At 45.4% G+C, this 23788-nt stretch overlaps 1 protein-coding gene across 1 annotated transcript in view; it reads right to left on the bottom strand.

Annotated features, from left to right (window-relative positions):
* Positions 1 to 23788, bottom strand: part of LOC123993286 (dedicator of cytokinesis protein 2-like) — a 198533-nt gene that overhangs the window by 135962 nt on the left and 38783 nt on the right. Inside the window, exons 22-25 of the mRNA XM_046295238.1 lie at positions 23430 to 23538; positions 23130 to 23200; positions 19581 to 19687; positions 2119 to 2261 (exon numbers count right to left, since the gene is read on the bottom strand). Of these exons, the coding sequence (XP_046151194.1) occupies positions 2119 to 2261; positions 19581 to 19687; positions 23130 to 23200; positions 23430 to 23538 (430 nt within the window). The remainder of the gene's footprint in view (positions 1 to 2118; positions 2262 to 19580; positions 19688 to 23129; positions 23201 to 23429; positions 23539 to 23788) is intronic.

Genomic DNA, 23788 nt, shown 5'->3' with positions numbered 1-23788 from the left:
TGAGGAGGGGAGCGACTCTGCCGAACTTGAAGTCAGAGGTGGCACAGCCAGTGATAAGGGATGAGTTTATGTGAGAAGTAAGGAATGGGAGAAGGTCTCCAGAGATGGTCTGGAGACGGGAGGAAGGGATGGGAGAAGTCTCCAGAGATGGTCTGGAGAAGGGAGGAAGGGATGGGAGAAGGTCTCCAGAGATGGTCTGGAGAAGGGAGGAAGGGATGGGAGAAGGTCTCCAGAGATGGTCTGGAGAAGGGAGGAAGGGATGGGAGAAGGTCTCCAGAGATGGTCTGGAGAAGGGAGGAAGGGATGGGAGAAGGTCTCCTGGAGAGATGGTCTGGAGAAGGGAGGAAGGGATGGGAGAAGGTCTCCAGAGATGGTCTGGAGAAGGGAGGAAGGGATGGGAGAAGGTCTCCAGAGATGGTCTGGAGAAGGGAGGAAGGGATGGGAGAAGGTCTCCAGAGATGGTCTGGAGAAGGGAGGAAGGGATGGGAGAAGGTCTCCAGAGATGGTCTGGAGAAGGGAGGAAGGGATGGGAGAAGGTCTCCAGAGATGGTCTGGAGAAGGGAGGAAGGGATGGGAGAAGGTCTCCAGAGATGGTCTGGAGAAGGGAGGAAGGGATGGGAAGGTCTCCAGAGATGGTCTGGAGAATGGGAGAAGGTCTCCAGAGATGGTCTGGAGAAGGGAGGAAGGGATGGGAGAAGGTCTCCAGAGATGGTCTGGAGAAGGGAGGAAGGGATGGGAGAAGGTCTCCAGAGATGGTCTGGAGAAGGGAGGAAGGGATGGGAGAAGGTCTCCAGAGATGGTCTGGAGAAGGGAAGGGAGGGAAGGGATGGAGAAGGTCTCCAGAGATGGTCTGGAGAAGGGAGGAAGGGATGGGAGAAGGTCTCCAGAGATGGTCTGGAGAAGGGAGGAAGGGATGGGAGAAGGTCTCCAGAGATGGTCTGGAGAAGGGAGGAAGAGATGGGAGAAGGTCTCCAGAGATGGTCTGGAGAAGGGAGGGATGGGAGAAGGTCTCCAGAGATGGTCTGGAGAAGGGAGGAAGGGATGGGAGAAGGTCTCCAGAGATAGTCTGGAGAAGGGAGGAAGGGATGGGAGAAGGTCTCCAGAGATGGTCTGGAGAAGGGAGGAAGGGATGGGGTCGAGTGGTCAGGTTGTCACGTCGCTGGAATCACTAGTCGCAGGATTTCATCTGGAGAGAAAGAGGTCAAGGTGTAGAATAGTTCTGTGCGAGTGGGACCAATGGACTCAGTGGGTGGCGCAGTGGCCTAGGGCACTGCTGTGCCACCAGAGACCCTGGGTTCGAGCCCAGGCTCTGTCGCAGCCGGCCGCGACCGGGAGGTCCATGGGGAGACGCACAATTGGCTTAGCGTCGTCTGGGTTAGGGAGGGTTTGGCCGGTAGGGAAATCCATGTCTCATCGCGCACTAGCGACTCCTGTGGCAGGCCGCGCGCAGTGTGTGCTAACCAGTTCGCCAAGTGCACAGTGTTTCCTCTGACACATTGGTGCGGCTGGTTTCCGAGTTGGATGCGCGCTGTGTTAAGAAGCAGTGTGGCTTGGTTGTGTTTTCGGGGGACGCATGGCTTTTGACCTTCGTCTCTCCCGAGCCCGTACGGGAGTTGTAGCGATGAGACGAGATAGTAACTACTAACAATTGGATACCACGAAAAAGGGGGTAAAAAGTGGCTCTGGCAGCAGATACAGAGGAAGAGAAGGTAAAGCAGAGGGAGTGAAAGGATGATAGGTCCTGCGGCGGTTAAGTTTTCCTCCATTTTCGCTTAGCTGCCCGCAACCCTGTTCTGTGAGCATGCTGTAAGCTACTCAGCCACAGGGGGAGGGGAGGGGAGGGGAGGGCTGTGTCGGAACGGGGAAAGTAAGAGTCAAAGGATCAAAGGAGGAGCAACAACTTTCAAAATACATAAATGCCGCACACCCTCTTGAAAACCTGAATGCTGACATGCAAAACATTGTGGAACTATATCAACAATGGACTAATAAAACAAATACCAAAAGATAGTTTTTAGGTGGAATTTTCCTTTAAGCTCAGACTATATCCAAGCATGGTGCTCTCTGATTGGTCAGTGTATCAGTAAGCTGTGTTCTGATAGGCTGTGTGTGTCTTACCACATTGTCTCTGCTGAGGACCTCCAGGATGTTGTTGAGCAGCTCTACACTGTTCCTCCGGTCGTCATGAGGCCCCTGACCCATGTCCTTCAGCGTTTCGCTTAGCTCCCGAAGCATCATGGGTAGCAGGATGTCCCGGCACTCTGAGGGACACAACACATGTTCAGGATGGTCAAGTTCCATCCACATGGACAGACAACTCAAGCATGCACACACACACACACACACACACACACACACACACACACACACACACACACACACACACACACACACACACACACACACACACACACACACACACACACACACACACACACACACACACACACACACACACACACACACACACACACGCGGGTGGTCAAACAACAGTACACATACAGTATGCAGGGAGTCTAAAACTGCACAACCACACACAACACTTAAAGTCAATACTCTCCCCTCTCTACTCCCTCGCTATTTTTCCTCACCTCCCTCTCTCTCTCTCTCTCGCTCTCTCTCTAGCCTTAGGTAGACTCAGCACATTAAAAGCTCATTTAGGCAGAATCTCGTTAGAGTCATTATTAACAGAGAGTAGACAAGGCCTGCTGAGACAGACTGGGTCAGACCAAGCACTCAATCACTGCACTGAGAAAGAGAGAGAGGACAGGTGGGAGAGGGATAAGGGAGAGGGAGGAGAGGAGAGGGGAGACAGGGTTAAGAAAGAGGAAGAGGAGGCGAGAGGAGGAGGGAGAAGGGAGGGGGGAAAGAAAAGGAGCGATGGAGGACACTGCCAAAAGAAATGAACACAGCTCAGTGATACAGAGAAAGACGGCATAAACCGAGGGAGATAAATGGAGAAAGAACAACGGAAACTGCTACTGTTTATGTGAACAGCGAGAGTAAGAGATAAGGCATAGTGTCGAATCTCTTCTTTTGTAAACATCTCCTAGCCAAACGGACCACTTTTCCCCTACACAAGTACTTCGCAAACATATAGGGCTACAATTACAACCCAGCTGGCTGGTGATCCATGAAATAGTAAGTAAGTTAGCCTTGTCCAAGCCACAATGGCCCATAGAGCACGAGTATATCTCGTGTTTCTGCAACGTGAAGCAGCTTGATGTACAAGCACACCTCCTGGACAGGACAGCAGTCTGTCATGGGGACATGAAACAGACTGAGACAACATTTATTAAACACAGGTGAGAGGCAGAGATGGGATGAGGGGGTGAGAAGGAGCTCAAATATTTTTTTTAAAGTGGTGCCAGGTTCTCCAATCAGTGTTACTGTACCAGCCAAAACCAAAATAACAACATTACACAGCAAGCCATTTTCAAGGCCAGGCCACTTCAACTGTGTGTGAGTGTGTGAGAGTGTAGTGAGACAAAAAAGGCCCCATATGTATTTCACCAAGACACATATAAAGGGATTAGATGGTGAACAACAGGTCTTGTGGGATAAATTGAAATGAGATCAATTGAAATGCTAAACTTTGGCTAGAGGAGAACATTTCTAATCTTCACCCACCAAGTACACACCAGGGTTGTGCTCAATTCAGAATTTTGGAATTAAAACTCAAATTGGATACACCCCACAGGATCATTTGAGTTTGAGTGACAGAAAGTGGAATTCAACGCAGTGCAATTAAAATCATTTCCACACAGAACATGAGAGTTTCATTGAATCTGACAGGTCAGAATACAGCATATCTGTCACGCCCTGATCTGTTTCACCTGTCTTTGTGCTTGTCTCCACCCCCCACCAGGTATCTCCTATCTTCACCCATTATGACTGGAACAAATTGCAAAAATTGCTGAAGTTGGAGACTTATATCTCCCTCACTAACTTTAAACATCAGCTTTCTGAGCAGCTAATCGATCGCTGCAGCTGTACACAGCCCATCTGTAAATAGCCCAATCTACCTACCTCCTCCCCATATTGTTTTTATTTACTTTTTTGCTCTTTTGCACACCAGTATTTCTACTTGCACATCATCATCTGCACATCTATCACTACAGTGTTAATTTGATAAATTGTAATTACTTCGCTACTATGGCCTATTTATTGCCTTACCTCCTCACGCCATTTGCACACACTGTATATAGACTTTTTCTATTGTGTTATTGACTGTATGTTTGTTCATGTGTAACTCTGTGTTGTTGTTTTTGTTTCACTGCTTTGCTTTATCTAGGCCAGGTTGCAGTTGTAAATGAGAACATGTTCTCAACTGGCCTACCTGGTTAAATAAAGGTGAAATAAAATCAATAAAAAATGATTCCCTGTGCATTTATAACTACGTTTTCTGTTTGTCTGTTCGTCTTGTCCCATCAAGTCCTACCAGCATGTTCCCGTGTTTCCTGTGCTCTAATTTGAGTTGTTCCTAGTCTTCCCAGTTCTGACCTCTCTGCCTGGCATGACCCTGATCCTGCCGTTCTGTACCTGCCTGACTCTGATTTGAATTACGACCTACCTTTCGCCTGCCCCTTGTACTGTAATAAACTCTGAGACTCGTACTATCCGCCTCCTGTGTCTGCATCTGGGTCTTAGCCTGAGCCGTGATAGTACGAACTGGCCCTGACTGACCCAGCAGACCCGGACCAGCTCCGCAACACTGCCTCCTCCCAAGGAGCCTCCATTGGAAGACACAAGGAGTTACTTCAAAACCTTAAGAAAGGACTCCAGAACTTGGCAGAATGCCACGACTGCATTTTCAGTGCATTGCTGGAGCAATTCCGTGGATATTTTACTAGACACCAAGCCTCTACAGTAACCCCCCAGAGTCTCAATAACCCCGATATCAGCCTCTATTGTAACCCCCAGACTCTCAGTAACCCCGCTACCAGTGGCACTTCTCTCCAGCCTATCTCGGCTACACTGGAGATCCAGAAACATGCTAAGTGTTTCTCTAGCAGTGCTCCCTCATCTTCGAGCTGCAGTCCTCTTCGTTTCCCTTGGATCACTCGAAGATAGCGTATCTTATTACGCTGATGTCCAGGGGGGCTCTCGCCTGGGTGACAGGGGTGTGGGAGCAACAATCCACAGTTTGCCTCACTCTGGAGGAGTTTGTGGCGGAGGTTAGGAAGGTGTTTGATTATCCGTTGTCCGGGAGAAAGGCTGCACGGAAGCTACCATAGTGTGGCAGACTGCACGGTAGGGAGTGTTCATTCATCTGCCTCTCCCGCCCTTCTTTGTAGAGAAGAAGGACAAAGCCCTGAGCCCATGTATCGACTACCGGGGTCTTAAAGACATCGCAGTTAAAAAACGCTACCCTCTACCACTCATCTCCTCGGCTTTCGAACCTCTTCAGGGTGTGACCGTCTTCTCAAAGATGGACCTTCGGAACACATACCATCTGGTTTGGATACGGGAAGGAGACAAGTGGAAGACAGCCTTTAACATGGCTAGTAGGCACTATGAGTACTTGGTTATGCCATTTGGACTGAAACACTCCCGCTGTGTTCCAGGCCCTGGTAAACGATGTGCTCCGGGACATGCTGTACCGGTTAGTGCTTGTCTACCTCGACGACATCCTTGTCTTCCCGTTCAACTCAAGAGCATGTCCTCCACGCCGAGAAGTGGAGGCACTGGTTGAAAGGAGCGGAACACCTATTCTTAGTGTAGACTGACCATAAGAACCTGGAATATCTCCACACCGTCAAGTGCCTCAGCTCTATTCCCTGTGCATTTGCACCCGTCTGACCCCGAGACCATCCTCTCTACCTCCTGTCTGGAGGCTGCACTCGTCTGGGCTATAGAGAGCCTGGTCCGTAAAGCTAACCGGATGTTTTTCCCGGACTCTTCCTGTTCCCCGGTCCTGGAATGGGCACATTCCTCGAGACTGACCTGCCCCCCAGGTTCCCGTCGGACCCTGGCTTTCATTTGATAATACTTTTGGTGGCCTTCCATGGTTCCTGATGTCTCCTCATTTATCGCCACCTGCACTTGTGTGTGCACAAAATAAGCTCTGGCTGGTCTTCTTCATCCACTCCCTCTTCCTCACCGCCCCTTTTCCCATATATCCTTGGACTTTGTTACTGGTCTTCCTCCGTCAGATGGCAACACCATTGACCTGACTTGGTGCATAGGTTTTCTAAAGCTGCCCATTTGATTCTCCTTCCCAAGTTACCCTCAGCCAAGGAGATAGCTCAGCCCATGGTGCAGGAGTCTTCCGGATCCATGGATCCATGGTCCTCAGTTCTCGTTCTGTAAGGCGTTCTCCACCCTCATTGGGTTGTCGGCCAGCCTGTCCTCTGGTTTTCACCTCCAATCTAACGGCCAATCTCACAACCTGGAGGCGGCTCTTCGTTGCCGAAGTTGGAGCAAGCAACCCTACCACCTGGAGCAAGCAACTTGTGTGGGTGGAATATGCCCGTAACACCCTTCCCTGCTCGGCCACTGGTCTCTCGCCCTTCAAGTGTTCCTTGGGATATCAGCCCCTTCTCTTCCTTGAGCAAGAAGTCAGATGTTCGTCTGCCCAGATGTTCGTCTGCCTCTATCGCCGTACCTGGAAGAGAGCCCGGGCTGCTCTTCTGAAGAAAAAAATCCAGTAAGTGGAATGGCTTCAAACACATGGAATCGAGCTGCCCTCCCCAATTAAGTTCCCGCCGACCTCCTGTGGTATATTTGTATAGGCTATACCTAATATAGAATATAATAGGCATTTGAATTTCACTGAGTTTAATTATATTTCCTTTCATTCAAATTCGATTTGCAATTCTGTATCCTGTCTACTACTTCAATTCAGCAATTCAATTCAAATTCAAGAATTGAATTGGAATTTGAGGCATTATCTATTCAATTCTAAATTGAGCATCACCCTGTTAGACACACAGACACCTACACATAGCCTGAAGTACTAATCTTTATTCAGTTCTAAAACTGGTGTTTACTCTGTTAGTCTCCGTGTTTGTGTATTCGTGTGTGTGTGTGTGTGTGTGTGCGCGCGCATACACGATGTGCGTGTGGATAGTGCTTGTGTATGTCTAATTAAGTAGAAATGGACAGCCATCTCTGGCTGGCGGGCAGTGGTGGTAACAGCCATGATAAATCAGCAGCCAGCTGAAAAGCTCCTTTCCATTTTTCATTTCACGCCACCGAGTCACAGCCAACACAATAAACTATCTAGCATGGTAATAAGGTGTCATTTCAATTACTATTTCTTCCTCCCCTCCCCTCCCCTCCCTCTCTCTCTCTCTCTCTCTCTCTCTCTCTCTCTCTCTCTCTCTCTCTATGGTTAGTTGTCATCCCTGGCTCAAAGTCAGATTGAGAAGGGGAGAATGAGATGGTAATAGGGGAGACCAACCCTGGAACAAACTGTTAAAATGTACAGGGCGGAGAGGACTGGTGATAGGCTAACTCACTCTGACTGTGTCCTTCTGTCTGTCTGGTTTGTTGGACTGATAAGTGGATAGACAGAGAGTTCTGGATTAAGTGACTGATTTATTTGTCATTATGCCGTGTCTGTCCTCTTCCTCAAACCCCACCCACAGACTGTACGATTTTAGCCATTTTATGCCATGAGTTTGCCATCCCAAACAAATTGGTAGGTTTTGTCTCGTTCAGTGTGACAGGGTCTACATCTGCTGATTAAGTAATACTAAGTGGCGGGCCGTAGGTCCCGACAAAGTTCTGTCAGTGTCAGAATAGTCTTAACTTTATCGTGTTGTGTGGCTGGTATTACAATCAGATCCCAGTGACTGACCAATAGTCAGAATAGAATAATATCTTTAAAACATTCACATGCCGTGCAAGAAGCAAGATTTTTGAGTTGGGACATATACAGTTTGTTTGTGAAGACTGTGCACACTTCCAGTGTTCCCGAACTCACTTCCCTTGTGCATAGGTATAGAGAGAGGCTTGCGCTGCTTGGGCTGGCACATTTCCCAGAATGACAAAACTCTATTCTTACTTCTCCACCCCACCCCCCACCCCCACACACTCCCAAATTCATCACCCAACCGTTTCCATAGTAACTAATCATTGCATTTGGGATGGGTTCAGAGCTGTGATCAAAGATGATTTGGGCAGATCAGGTAGAACCCCACAGTATATGCTGCTAGTTCTAGCTGTTACTCATGTATAGAATCAAAATATACATACTGTAGGTATGGTCTCATACCAACATGGGCATTCAAACACACACACACACACAAAACACACACACACACACACACACACACACACATATCAGGCATGACTACCATACTTATTATAATAATGTGGTAGATATTATTGTGGTGTCTTTCATAAGATAAAGCCCTGCAGGGACAGACATATAATTGCTCTGTTTATGATAAATATATTTGATTAATATCTGATTAATATCTCTGACTGACTTCTAATCTGCCTTTTTCACAGATGAATCTGTAGCTGGGGACATCAAGGACTGAACCAGTACACCTGCCACCCACCCACACACACATACACACATACCCACCCACACCCACAGACACTCACACACCACTCCAGATTCAGTAGCATAAAGGTTATACAAATTTTCTATGGAACAGATGGTTGAATAAGTGCCAATCACATATCTGTAATGTTGTTTACTATGCTGAATATATGGAATGCTGAGTTTACTCTGCTATGACTACCTACCAATAGCAGTACAGAATACTATATAGCACACATGTACACTGAGTGTTCAAAACATTAAGAACACCTGCTCTTTCCATAGACACAGACTGGCCAGGTGAAAGCTTTGACCCTTATTGATGTCACTTGTTAATTCCACTTCAATCAGTGTAGATGAAGGGGAGGAGACAGGTTAAAGGATTTTTAAACCTTGATACAACTGAGACATGGATTGTGTATGTGTGCCATTCAGAGGGTCAAGGGGCAAGAGAAAAGATTGAAGTGCCTTTGAACTGGGTATGGTCGAAAGGCAGTGTTGTAGTACTCGAGCCCAGTCTTGGTCTCGAGTCTGGTCTCTGGACCACATGAGTGTCTCAGTCTTGGTCTCGAGTCTGGTCTCTGGACCACATGAGTGTCTCAGTCTTGGTCTCGAGTCTGGTCTCTGGACCACATGAGTGTCTCAGTCTTGGTCTCGAGTCTGGTCTCTGGACCACATGAGTGTCTCAGTCTTGGTCTCGAGTCTGGTCTCTGGACCACATGAGTGTCTCAGTCTTGGTCTCGAGTCTGGTCTCTGGACCACATGAGTGTCTCAGTCTTGGTCTCGAGTCTGGTCTCTGGACCACATGAGTGTCTCAGTCTTGGTCTCGAGTCTGGTCTCTGGACCACATGAGTGTCTCAGTCTTGGTCTCGAGTCTGGTCTCTGGACCACATGAGTGTCTCAGTCTTGGTCTCGAGTCTGGTCTCTGGACCACATGAGTGTCTCAGTCTTGTCTCAGTGTCAGATACATATTTACTCGGTCTTGACTAGCGGGGTAAAAACCTAAATTATTAGCTCCCATTCAGTCAGAGTATAAAACTGCTTTTCCAGGCCAAATATCCCCACTCCTTTCATGACACATTAACATCTGACTGCCTATCGATTCCTGGACTTCCTACTTCACTCCTAACATTACTGTCCTTTACTTTAGTTGAAAACTATCCTTAAACTTTGTCAGAACTTCCTTAATTCACTGGTAGGGAATAGTTGAGGAACAAGTTGAAGCACTAACTATTAGTAAGGTGACACTGGGGACCGAAAGTATGTGGACACCTGCTTGTCGAACATCTCATTGCAAAATCATGGGCATTAAAAAGGAGTTGGTACCCCATTTGCTGCTATAACAGCCTCCTCACTCCTGGGAAGGCTTTGCTGCAGGGACTTGCTTCCATTCAGACACAAGAGCATTAGTGAAGTTGGGCACTGATGTTGGGCGATTAGGCCTGGCTCACAGTCGGCGTTCCAATTCATCACAAAAAGGTGTTAGATGGGGTTGAGGTCAGGGATCTATGCAGACCAGTCAAGTTCTTCCACACCAATCTCAACAAACCAATTAATGAACGATTTAATGAAGCTTCCGATGAACAGTTCTTGTGCTGCCACATGTGATAGATATCATTGTATGTGTGACGCACACAAAATGTATGGTCACATTTGTGTTTATGTATTGTTTATTTGTATTGGGCAAGAATACTTTTACTGAAATCTCAGTCCTCCAAAGTTTCGCCATTGCAGTGTATTTAGAATATCGTTGGCCAATAGGGGACAGTTAGACGTGTTTGCTTCACACTGGGACTATATGCGATCCTGCACCTGTGTGTCCTCATACAGTGGCTTGCAGAAGAACTCGCCCCCTTGGCATTTTTTCAATTTTGTTGCCTTACAACCTGGAATTAAAATTAATTTTTTGGGGGGGGTTGTTTCATTTGACTGTCTACCACAAAGTGCCTACCACTTTGAAGGTGCAAAATATTTTTATCGTGAAAAATAAGAAATTTGACAAAAGAACAGAAATGTGAGTTTGCATAAATATCCCCCCCCCCCCCCCCAAAAAAGTCAATACTTTGTAGAGACGCCTTTTGCAGCAATTACAGATGCAAGAGTCTTGGGGTATGTCTCTATAAGCTTGGCACGTCTAGCCACTGGGATTTTTGCTCATTCTTCAAGGCAAAACTGCTCCAGCTCCTTCAGGTTGGATGAAGATTCAGATTCTCAATTGGATTGAGGTCTAGGCTTCGACTAGGCTATTCCAAGACAATTAAATGTTTCCCCTCTTGCTCCTACCTGGCACGCAGGCGTCCCATCTAGACATCTGGAAATGCAAATGCGCTACGCTAAATGCTAATAGTACTAGTTAAAACTCAAACGTTCATTAAAATACACATGCAGGGTATTGAATTAAAGCTACACTCGTTGTGAATCCAGGCAACAAGTCAGATTTTTAAAATGCTTTTCGGCGAAAGCATGAGAAGCTATTATCTGATAGCATGTAACACCCCAAAAGACCCGCAGGGGACGTAAACAAAATAATTAGCATAGTCGTCGCTACACAAACCGCACAAATGAAATATAAAACATTCATTACCTTTGACCATCTTCTTTGTTGGCACTCCTAGATGTCCCATAATCACTATTGGGTCTTTTTTTCAATTAAATCGGTCCACATATAGCCTAGATATCGATCTATGAAGACTGTGTGATAAACTAAAAAAAATAGCGTCTTATAACATAACGTCATTTTTTAAAATTAAAAAAGTCGACGATAAACTTTCACAAATCACTTCGAAATACTTTTGTAATGCAACTTTAGGTATTAGTAAACGTTAATAAGCGATCAAATTGATCACGAGGCGAAGTATATTCTTTAGCTGTCCGTCCGGAAATAATGTCCGGGTAAATCTCAACCAAAATATCCGGTCGGAGACCGGAAGAAATGTGCTGCCTTGCGTCTGTTTGACCAAGAAACAAAGAGTAGGCAAATGACAAGACTCTAGACAACGTGTGGAAGCTGTAGGTATTGCAACCTCAGCCCCATTAAATGTGGTTCACCTTTATCAATGGGTTCAAGTCGCGCATGGATATATTTTTCCATTTTCAGTGATCAGATTTTCCTGCACTTTTCGATGAAACACACGTTCTGTTATAGTCACAGCCGTGATTTAACTAGTTTTATAAACGTCTGAGTGTTTTCTATCCACACATACTAATCATATGCATGTACTATATTCCTGGCATGAGCAGCAGGGCGCTGAAATGTTGCGCGATTTTTAACAGAATGTTCGAAAAAGTAGGGGGTAGGAGTAACAGGTTAAACCACTCGTGTTGCTTTAGCAGTATGCTTAGGGTCATTGTCCTGCTGAAAGGTGAACCGCCGTCCCAGTCTCAAATCTCTGGAAGACTGAAACATGTTTCCCTCAAGAATTTCCCTGTTTTTAGCGCCATCCATCATTCCTTCAATTCTAACCAATTGACAGTCCCTGCCGATGAAAAACATCCCCACAGCATGACGCTGCCACCAGCATGCTTCACTGTGGGGTTGGTGTTCTCAGGGTGATGAGGTGTTGGGTTTGCGCCAGACATAGCGTTTTTATGATGGCCAAAAAGCTACATTTTAGTCATATCTGACCAGAGTACCTTCTTCCATATGTTTGGGGAGTTTCCCACGTGCCATTTGGTGAACACCAAACGTGTTTGCTTGTTTTTTCTTTAAGCAATGGCCTTTTTTTGGCCACTCTTCCATAAAGCCCTGCTCTGGGGAGTGTACGGCTTAAAGTGGTCCTATGGACAGAAACTCCAATCTCCACTGTGGAGCTTTGCAGCTCCTTCAGGGTTATCTTTGGTCTCTTTGTTGCCTCTCTGATTAATGGCCTCCTTGCCTGGTCTGTGAGTTTTAGATAATTTAATTTTTCAACTGTGATGTTTAAGAACTTTGTAATTGTGGTACTGTAAAAGCTGCTAGCTATTAGCTCGCGGCTAGCTCCGGTTAGCTTTTGGCTAGCTGTTTACTAGCTCCGGTCAGTTGGTTGCTAGCTTTGGTTAGCTCTATGCTAGCTTGGTCAGTCGTTTTCCAATAATTAGCATTACACTGTGTGAATTTATTTCGAGCATGGGTATAAAGTAACTTCTAATGAGTTACACCAGTCTTTAAAGGCTTTCATGTTTTAGAATGTCTTATGGGGCTATAGTGGGCAACAGTGAACTACATTATTATAACCTAAACAGGTGAATTTTTTACGACCTAAACAGGTCTCTTTTTACGCTTCTGCTACTCTCTGTTCATCATATATGCACAATCACTTTAACGATACCTACATGTACATACTACCTCAATAAGCCTGACTAACAGGTGTCTGTAGCCTTGCTACTCTTTTTTCAAATGTCTTTCTACTGTTGTTTTATTTCTTTACTTACCTACACACACACACACACCTTTTTTTTGGCACCATTGCTTAGAGCCTGTAAGCAAGCATTTCACTGTAAGGTTTGCACCTGTTGTATTCGGCGCACATGACATATAAACCTTGATTTGATTTGAAATTAAGAGTAAATGTGTTAGGGGCATAAGTGTAAAGAATTTTAGGATGTGAATTGGATTGCAATATAATATTTGTTATGTGTAAATTGATGTATTTTTTATATGTTTATGAAATAATAATGTCAGGGATTTATGAGACAAATTATTAAATACCCTTAAAAAATACAACGAAAAGACATAAAAAGACAATTTGCACTGTTGAATAAAAGAATTGAGAACCTTTGAAAGAGAAGCCACGTTCTCCTGTTTCATCATTTATCCTGTGTTACAGAAACTATTATCTGCTGCACCAGTCCCAAAACTGGGACCTGCAACATATCCAGATGGCATTTTAATTTATTTATCTGTACCAGAACATTCTCTGTCATTTATTTTACTACTGTATAAGGATTCAAAGTCAGTTGGGAGAAAAAGGAAAATGGGCATTATTTCAGTTAATAAAAAAGATTGAATCTGATGTTCAAAGATGGAGATCTCTCCCTATTTCTCAAAATGAACATGTTGCGATGGTTAATTTATTTAATTCCAGACCATGCCAGTGTCAATTCTATCTAAAAAAAATAATAATATAATAAATGGCCTGCTCTCAAACTTCATTTGGAATTTAATGACCTCAAGAGTCAAATGGACTGTTTTACACTTACCCTGTAAAGCTGAAGCTCTTGGACTACCTCAAATGAAGCTGTATTACTGGGCTGCTCAACTGGTTTCACTTAAACAATGGACAGCAGACTATCCTTGTGCATGGAGAGGAATCGAAGCCATGAGTGTAATACCTTATGATCTAAAAAACTACTTCGGGTCCAAGGCGTTGAAGAGCAAAAAAAGCTGACAATGCAATGATTCTCAATTCCTTTCGTATTTGGGAAAATGTACATCCCTTCATGAGGTGGAAATAACCAATATCGCTAAGTACCCCTATTTGGAATAACCCCACCTGACCTCAAGTGCTCAATGAAAACACCTTTAAGTCCTGGTTCCAAAGTGGCATAATACATGTTGAACACGTGTACTATGCCGGACCTCTGCTGTCATTCAATCAATTACAAGGAAGATGTGGATTATCCAAAGCCGATCTCTTTACGTTCTTACAACTCAGAAGTCTCTTCCACAGAATCTGGATGAACCGAAGGTTTCTGGCATAGACACAAATACTGAAAGAAGCTGCTACGCCAAAGAAGTTAATTGCCAAATTATATAAAGTGTTGACTGAAACTCTGCCTGATGGGTCAGAACTTATAAGGAAGAAATTGAAGAGAACCACTGGTCACGGACATGTGAAAATGTCCTGCTCCTGCAAAATAAGACATAAACTACTGCAATTTGAGATTGTTCATAGGACTTACTACACACCTGCCAGAAGGAATGTAATGTAATCAGAAAAGTCACATCTCTGCGGGAGTTACAAAAAGCACAATGGAACCCTATGCTGTGGTCCTGTGATAAACTGATGCCATTCTGGGATCATGTATGCGCTATCATGTCATTGGGTGTGTCAATTTATATCCATCCATCTCCACGATTTTGTCTGTTGGGAAATGTAAATATTGGGGCTACATTTCTTTTTGTATATACAGTATATATATTATTTCACCTTTATTTAACTAGGCAAGTCTGTTAAAGAACAAATTCTTATTTGCAATGACGGCCTGCCAAAAGACAAAAGGCCTCCTGCTGGGACGTTCCAGTTGCTAGCTGCAGCAAAACGAAAATATGAGCGACCCAGGGATGTGTGTGCTTTGGGGAACTTTAACAGAATGTGACTGGCAGAACTGGTGTTATATGTGGAGGATTAGGGCTACAGTAGATATCTCAGATAGGGGTGAGTGAGGCCTACGAGGGTTTCATAAATAAGCATCAACCAGTGGGTCTTGCGATGGGTATACAGAGATGACCTGTTTACAGAGATGACCAGAGTAGTATAGATTGCAGTGATGTGTCCTATAAGGAGCATTGAAATGTTTTGTAATGTAGGTATAATTGCTGCAAAACAATGTATAGCCAACAATTGGAATGGCTCATATTTACCATCGATAACACACTGGAGGACTGAACTATCTAGCTACATACCGTTGGATTTTGTATACCGTAATATTGAAAGTCTTAAATAGCCGTATGTGCCTTTTAATAGCCGAGCCCCAGCACACATTTCAGCAAATAAATGGCTGTTTAAAATAAACATCCAGTCTAAATTCATTGTTTACAAGGTTACCATGACTTAGTTATGAGGTTTAATGTTTAATATGTTACACTAAATAATTCAGTAAAGACTCAAAAGAATGATGGCAATCATCCGTTTTTTTATCGCCTGTAAGAAACTGCTAGCCATTGACTGCTAACAGGTGAGATCTGCTAGCTAACTGGCAAGCACAAAAAACAGTCAACAACTTCGGGAGGACAGACCCTGTCACGCCTTGGTCTTAGTATTTTGTGTTTTCTTTCTATATTTGGTCAGGCCAGGGTGTGACATGGGTTATTGTGGTGTGTTTTTTGTCTTGGGGTTTTGTGGGGCGTCGACGCAGTCTATGGCTGCCTGAGGCGGTTCTCAATCAGAGTCAGGTGATTCTCGTTGTCTCTGATTGGGAACCATATTTAGGCAGCCATATTCTGTGAGTGTTTTTGTGGGTGATTGTTCCTGTCTCTGTGTTAGTGTTCACCAGATAGGCTGTAATAGGTTTCGCGTTTCGTTTGTTGTTTTTGTATATTATTAAGTTATTTCATGTATCGCTTTTCTTCATTAAAGAACATGAGTAACCACCATGCTGCATTTTGGTCCGCTTCTCCTTCAACAGACGAACGCCGTTACAGACCCCAAGAAATTGTCCGATCACCCTCTAGTGGCAAAAGTAAGAATTGCCGGAAATGCGCAGTCAAAGAGGACTCCTGATATCTCCAAGACTGACACATAGAATTTTTGTATCTCATCTGTTGTTGTCTAGTACTGTATTTTTACTAGATAGGGCCATCTACTTTAAGTGCTGCCTGTCTTCCCAGTAGCCTACTTGGTATGTGAACTGCTGACTGCTATTACCTTGAAGATGATCATTGACACATCAACCAGGGCAATTTGTGAATGACGTTGTTTTCGTAATCAGTAGCTGTATTGGAGGGGGAGTGGTTTCTCCTCTTCTAGTCAATCAGCAATTAGTACCGGGAGGTGTGCTCTTCACCTTTGCAAGGCAATTAGTATTAGTACTTCAGTCTCGACAGTTTTCTCCGTGGCAGCTGTAAGCGGTGGTCTCGTCGCAAAAATAAGGCGGTCGCCGAAACAAAGGCGGTTCTGTCGAGTTATTCAAGGAAGTAAAAAGAGGAACGCTCCACACCACTCTCTCACTTTAGTATCTTAACTAGTTATTGTCGGATGATCTCATTTTGTTATTTTGTAGCTTTGACAACTATGTGTGTGTTTTCCATACCTATCTTCTCCTCTCCCTACAGGCTATATAGATGCTCCCCACCTCTTGGCTGCAACCGTTCTAATTTAGTGTATCCTGCTCGCACAACCCATGTGGAATTCCTGGTCTCTGACTGCTGATCTGCGAACAAGAACGCTGAGTTCATCTCAGCTTATGCTGCCCTTCAGTCCCTTTTGTGCCCGAGCCATGGATCCCCCAGAGAACACTGCTAGTCCAGCTGCCCGCTCTTCATCCGACTACGTTTTCTCTCAAAGTCTGAGAGCATCTGGTTATCCCTGTGGTGGCACAGGGCTACTCATTTCTCCTAATAGGAGATGTGTCTTTTCTCCCTCTCTCACCTGTCCATCTGCTCATTTGAATTCCATGCTGTCACTGTCACTTGTCCACTCAAGCTTAACATTGTTGTCATCTATCGACCCCCGGGTGTCCTTGGAGAGTTACTCAATGAGCTTGACACCTTGGTAAGCTCATTTCCTGATGATGGCTCACCGCTCTTCGTACTTGGCGACTTCAACCTTCCTCCTGTCTCGGCCCTCCCCTCCTGCTCCGTGGCTGAGTGACTTATTGAGAGCTTACAGAACAGGGCTGCGGGCAGCTGAGCAAACATGTAGGGAAACTAAACTTCTGCAGGATCTATCATCCTTTCCCTCTCTTCTCTCTATCTTCTCTTCCTATGTATCCACTGCTGACGCCACTTTATACCAATCTACATTTCAAGCTTCTAACCCTAGGAAACTATTTTCCACACTCTCCTTCCTTAAACAAATAAAAAAACAGACTGGTTATTTCATTTGTCTTTTTCCCTAATCTCTCAGGTTTTTTTTCTACCATCTCATCCAGTATTGATGTGCTCAATCTGTCACTGTGACTGTCTGACGTCAGAATAATTTGGCTAAATTGTGCCGTAATGCTTCTCGTGAATGTAATTTAATTATGGGGAAACCAGAACCAGATTAACCCTTATGAAACGTGTGTGTGTGTGTGTGTGTGTGTGTGTGTGTGTGTGTGTGTGTGTGTGTGTGTGTGTGTGTGTGTGTGTGTGTGTGTGTGTGTGTGTGTGTGTGTGTGTGTGTGTGTGTGTGTGTGTGTGTGTGTGTGTGTGTGTGTGTGTATATGCATGTGTGTATGTGCGTGCTTGTGTACGTGTGTACAGTATCTGCCTGCAGGCTCCTTAATCCATGGAACATATGTCAAATAAATCTAGAGGGGAGAAAATCCAATCTGTTCAAATGTTACCTGCGGTCCATGGGTCCAACTGTGTGTCATCAACCCTAGGACAGAGACAACCAGCCCAAGAAACACACACACATTGCAAAATCACATACACATAAATATATCCCCCCGGTCACACGCACACTATTCCATCTCTCCCCTGTCACTCAGTGTGTCCCTAGTGAATGGTGGGAGGCAGGCAGGTAGATTAAATATGTATTGGGAGGCAGTGATAGCAGACCAGAAGCCATTAGCTGGTATAAATGTATAATTTTCCCTCCTGCATATTTCACTGGCCTAAATGCTCCCACCACAAACAGGCCTACATTTACAATGCCAAATACATCTTAATTAAAACGAGAGTCAGCCCTCAATTAGGGCTGAGTCTCTGAATTGAGATGGAATGAATTAATAAATAAACAGATAAACAAGGCAGTCAAACAGGGAACCTTGGAATTGTGTTTTTATGCAGGGTGACGGGTATAGAGAGAGTCAAAGGTCAGCTGATGGTATGAGGAATGATTAGGTCTTGATAATATATACATGAACTTTGTGTGTATCTATCCAGCTAACAAACACAGAGGTCAATCTCTCTCTCTCTCTCTCTCTCTCTCTCTCTCTCGTCACGCTATCTGCCCCACTATCCCTGTCATCCAATCTCTCTCGCTCTCTCTCTCCATCAACAATTTTCTTTAATCTCTCCCCCTTCTCTCTACATTGCCCTTACCCTCACTCCCTCCCTCCCTTCCTCTCTATCTCCCTCGCTCCCCCCTCCCTCTCTCTCTCTCCTCTCCCTTCCATCACTCCCTCCCTACCTTCCTCTCTATCTCCCCCCTCCCTCTCCCTCTCTCCCCTCCCTTCCGTCTCGCCCTCCCCCTCTTTCCCCTCCATTCCCTCTCTCCTCTCTCCCTGTATTAATGCAGTGTGTGGTGGTTGGTGACTCTGGGTACAGTGACAGTTGGCCATCGGCTGCAGGGTGTCCGGAGCCCTGGGGGAATTAATCAACGCCACAATAATCAATATGGGAGGAGTGTCCAGGCCGCGCCGTGTCGCGCCACGTCAAGCTCCCCGTTATTCTACCCGCTCCTCTCCACCATTCACCCACAATACCTGGCAGCTAATGGCCACGGCTGACTGATGACTCACCCACGGCAACGTCGAGCAAAAACAACATCGATAATCATCAACGGCAAACCGGCAACGGAACACACACACAACAAAACAAACACACACATACACACTCCCCAGTTACAACATCATCCGTCACCCGGAGACAAAGATGGGCCAGGGAGTGTGAAGCAGGGAGGAGAGAGGATGGGGGTGTTAGGTGTTACTGGGATGAAGGGGAGGGGGGTAGATGTCTGTTTAACTGCCAACAAGCTTCTTCAGCTGCTGCTGGGCTCTCTCTCTCTCCATCTGCTTTCTCTCTCTCTCTTTCTCTCTAACATATTCATGCAGATATCAGTTTAAAAACAAACAGCAGAGCGATGACAACAATAGCAATCTGTCAGTTGTGTCTGGCGTTGTGGCGACAGCTCGGACCACTTATCAGGAGCCAATTAGAGAACAGTAGCACCCAGAGTCTTCCATCAATCTGACTGGGGGGCCACTTAGGGAGTCGATTTGCCACTTATCACACCACTACAGGCCAGTAAGGCCTTCATAATAGATTCTGAGTGGAGGGAAGGCGAGGGAGTGAAGTGGGGTTGTAGTGTGTGTAAATGGTGATGTAGGATGTTCTCATAATAGTCAAGGTTGTATGACCTTGCGTCTGACATTGGGCAGACCCTTCTCTATCTACCCAAATAGGCCGAGTTTTAGCCTCTTTCTAGATGAGGTGTGCGATTGGTTGGCTGCTCCTATGGTAGTTAACATAGAGGTCAGTCATTGGTCCGTTGTCTACCAAGGAGGTTTGTCTTACCCTGTTTTTCGAAGAGTTTGCTGCTGACGATCTCGGCCATGGAGGACACCTTCTGTTTCTGCAGTTTGTCAGCAGGGATACAGGTGTAGAATTCATACAGCAACTGACTGGAGAGAGGAAAGGAGGCATGGAGAGAGGAAGAGGTGGAGGGGTGTGGAGAGAGGAGAGAGGGGGTGTGGAGATAGGAGACAGGGAGAGAGAGGGGTGTGGAGAGAGAAAGAGGCGGGGGGTGTGGAGAGAGGAGAGAGGGAGAGAGATGGGGTGTGGAGAGAGGAGAGAGGGAGAGAGAGGGGTGTGGAGAGAGGAGAGAGGGAGAGAGAGGGGGTGTGGAGAGAGGAGAGAGGGGGGTGTGGAGAGAGGGAGAGAGAGGGGTGTGGAGAGAGGAGAGAGAGAGAGAGGGAGAGGGGGGGTGTGGAGAGAGGAAGAGGGAGAGGGAGAGGGTGTGGAGAGAGGGAGTGAGAGGGGGTGTGGAGAGAGGAAGAGGGAGAGGGAGAGGGAGGGTGTGTGTAGAGAGGGAGAGAGAGGGGGTGTGGAGAGAAGAGAGAGAGAAGGGGTGTGGAGGGAGGAAGAGGGGGGGTGTGGAGAGGAAGAGGGAGAGAGAGGGGGTGTGGAGAGAGGAAGAGGGGGAGAGAGGGGGTGTGGAGAGAGGAGAGAGGGAGAGAGGGGGTGTGGAGAGAGGAAGAGGGAGAGGGAGAGGGTGTGGAGAGAGGAAGAGGGAGAGGGAGAGGGAGGGGGTGTGGAGAGAGGAAGAGGGAGAGGGATTGGGTGTGGAGAGAGGGTAAAGGGAGAGGGAAAGGGAGAAAGAGAGACAGTGAAAGGAAAATGAAAGGAAAGGGCGAGAGAGGGTGGGGAAGTGGAGAATTAGATCAATTGTTCAGCAAGGCTAGAAGAGCAATATTGCAAAGTCTCTAGCTACCGTTTTAATTAAACACTTTCATTTCAATTGTAAACACGTAGCACGTGGGTTGATTCCATGTAGAGTAAAAGTATTTTCTCCTTTTTCCGACGCGTTTGTTTAATCTTTTACGAATCAGGTATTTGAAGCAGTTGAAATTACACATGTAAGTCAGAACTAGACATTAACTGCCATTCTGACCTGAGCAGCCTCGGGAGAGAAGAGATACAGATACAGATACACAGCACAGAAACTAGAGATGTGTCCCAAATGGTATATTTCCCCCACTGGCGTTCCCGGGTAACCCCCACAGAGGGTTACAGTCAAATCCTTTTCTCAGTAATCCTCCAAAATGTCATTCATAAACCTTTTTCATTTCCATATGTACTAGGAAACTAGGTGGGGATTTTTTCTTCTTCTTGGGCATCGGGAATGTAACTGAAAAAGTGCCTCAGGTCTTGAAAAAAGAACAAATTGAATTGAAAGTAAAGGGGATATCGGTGAACACGTGTTGTGGGCAAGGCTACGATGGCGCCAGTGCAATGAGTTGAGTTTACTCAGGTTACAGAAGCACCTATCAGTCTGAGTGCCTGATCGTTTATCGAATCAGATATTTGAAGCAGTTGAAATTACACATGTAATTCAGAACCAGACATTAACTGCCATTCTGACCTGAGCAGGCTCGGGAGAGAAGAGAGTATATGAGCTATGAGATTTATTTTAGTGGTGTTAAGTACTGAAGTAAAAATACTTTAATGTACTACTTAAGTTGTTTTTGGGGTATCTGTATTTTACTATTGATATTGTTGACTACTTTTACTTCACTACATTCCTAAAGAAAATAATGTACTTTTTACTCCATACATTTTCCCCCGACACCCAAAAGTACATGTTACATTTTGAATTCTTTGCAGTACAGGAAAATGGTCCAATTCACACACTTATCAAGATAAAATCCCTGGTCACCCCTACTGCCTCTGATCTGGCACTCACTAAACATAAATTATTCATTCGTAAATGATGTCTGAGTGTTTGGAGTGCGCCCCCTGGCTATCCATACATTTTAAAAACAAGAAAATGGTGCCGTCTGGTTTGCTTAATATAAGGAATGTGAAATGATTTATACTTTTACTTTAGATACTTAAGTATATTTTAGAGACTACACTTACATTTGATACTGAAGTACATTTAAAACCAAATACAGTTAGACTTACACTCAAGTAGTATTTTACTGGGTGACTTTCACTTGTGCTTGAGTCATTTTCTATTAAGGTATTTTTACTTTGGGTACTGACTGAGTGTACAAAACATTAAGAACAACCCCCCCCCTCCCCCCTAGCTAGACCTTGTGGAAACAGATGAGCCAAACTCGCGAACTAGCGACGGACACTAATGACGAGACAAGGTGCTGTCACCCTCAGCCCGGAATCCAATCAAATAAGAATGAAATGAGCCAGTTACAAAGTCTCGGCAGCTTCTTAGGGAGATTGAGCATGGGGGCATCCATTCTGCAGATCCATTTATTAATGTGGTTGACACAGTACTTTCATTAGCTAGATGAACAACAAATTAAATGATAATGCCAACCACTTTTCAGACAGTAGAGAGAGCTGATCCGTGGCGCATCGCGTGCTAATTAGGCTCTCTAATTTCAATCTAATTACAAATTGGAAAAATCATGCTATTGTATTATATAAGGCTGTCTGTACTACAGAGGCCCACGTCCCAACCCTCCTAGGCGCGGACCTGCTGGGTGTTTGTGTTCATTTATTAAACCAAAGTTATGGCTCTCCCGTAAGGACCCGGAGCACTGCAATAAACAGTTGAAATATCACCATTAAGATCTTTAGGGCATTTGTTCCTAGAGTCACTGTTAAGATTATTGTTTGTGGTTCGTTGAGTCTACAGTACATCACCTTGATTGTCGGTGCGTTATGTGTTTGGTCTGTTCTCGCCACTATCATTCTGGTGCAGGTGGCCAGGTGTTTTAGGTAACACCTCCATGACATTGTGTTGACACTCAACCACTCCAGAGATACAACAGACCAGACAGGTTTGGACTGTCTGAACAGAGTTCCACACACCCAGAAAAGAACACACCCCCACACACATATACACAAACACACTCACCTCAGAGAGTCTCAGACACAGGTCACGGGAAGGTCAGACCTGAAATAAAGATGTTGTGGTTTGCTGGAACCAAACGTCTGTCTGCCATAAGGAGACTCGAGACCCATTTCATTATAAAGCTAAAAGGTCTGGAGATGTGGTAGAGTCACATCTATGTCCATTATGGGTACTGTAAAGGCAAGGCTGTCTGTCTTTGAGGGGTTCATGAAAGGTTAATGGAAGCTGTGACGAGTCACTGTGAGTTAAAGAGAGCTGGGGAATAAGGTTGTGACCTTGGTAGAGGGCTGGGAGACAGAGACAGTGTTTTAGACTGTTTTGTTTTGTTGGGTTTTTGTGGAGACAACGTTATGAGACAGTTATCAGCCAGAGGGATGGGGGGTCAGAGGGGAAGTTAGTGGACGTTAGGTACAGGTGACTGAGGTGAGAGACACGTCACTTCACGTTGCACCCTGGGAAGGCTCTGAGCGATGTCGACAGCGGTTCTATTTACTATTCCTGTGGAGGCGGCAGAGGGTAGCACTCACCTCAGGAGTTTGGCGTCAAACACTGTCTCCACATCCTGCAAGACTGTGGGTAGGTACTTCAGAGCAGCCACCTTAAGAGAGAGACAGAGAGAGACCGACAAAGAGAGAGAGAGGGCAGAGGCAGAGAGGGAGAGAGTGCGAGACATGCACATGGATGGGAAAGAATCATAAAACCTGAAATCGGGACACATGAGGTCATATCAATAAATGAGCAAGGTAAAAAAAAAAAAGATGGAGAGACAGATACATGTACTGTAGAGCATTAGGAGAGGAGAGAGGTAGAGAAGTTGGAGTGTTTACCTGCAGCAAGACTGTTGTGTTGTGGTCACTCCTCATTAGTTGGTTGATGGACTCGAATAGTCTCCGTAGAGATTCCTCAAACTCTTTCTGCTCCTTCCCTTCATACAGCCTGGAGAGAGGGGGGCAGGGGGGCAGAGGAAAAGGGGAGGAAAGAAGAAGAGAGGGGGGGCACGGTTAATGTCTCCAACAGGATTTAAAAAGGGAAGGTGTACCGAAAACGCGCTACATTCAGCATTACCCCTCTGCTTTTACACCTGCATTGTTTGCTGTTTGGGGTTTTAGGCTGGGTTTCTGTACAGCACTTTGAGATATCAGCTGATGTACGAAGGGCTATATAAATAAATTTGATTTGATTTGAT

The sequence above is a fragment of the Oncorhynchus gorbuscha genome, linkage group LG13 (genome assembly GCF_021184085.1).
Source record: "Oncorhynchus gorbuscha isolate QuinsamMale2020 ecotype Even-year linkage group LG13, OgorEven_v1.0, whole genome shotgun sequence".
NCBI classification, from domain to species: domain Eukaryota; kingdom Metazoa; phylum Chordata; class Actinopteri; order Salmoniformes; family Salmonidae; genus Oncorhynchus; species Oncorhynchus gorbuscha.
The sequence above is the reverse complement of the archived record's forward strand: the minus strand, read 5'-3'. Positions and strand labels throughout refer to the sequence as shown.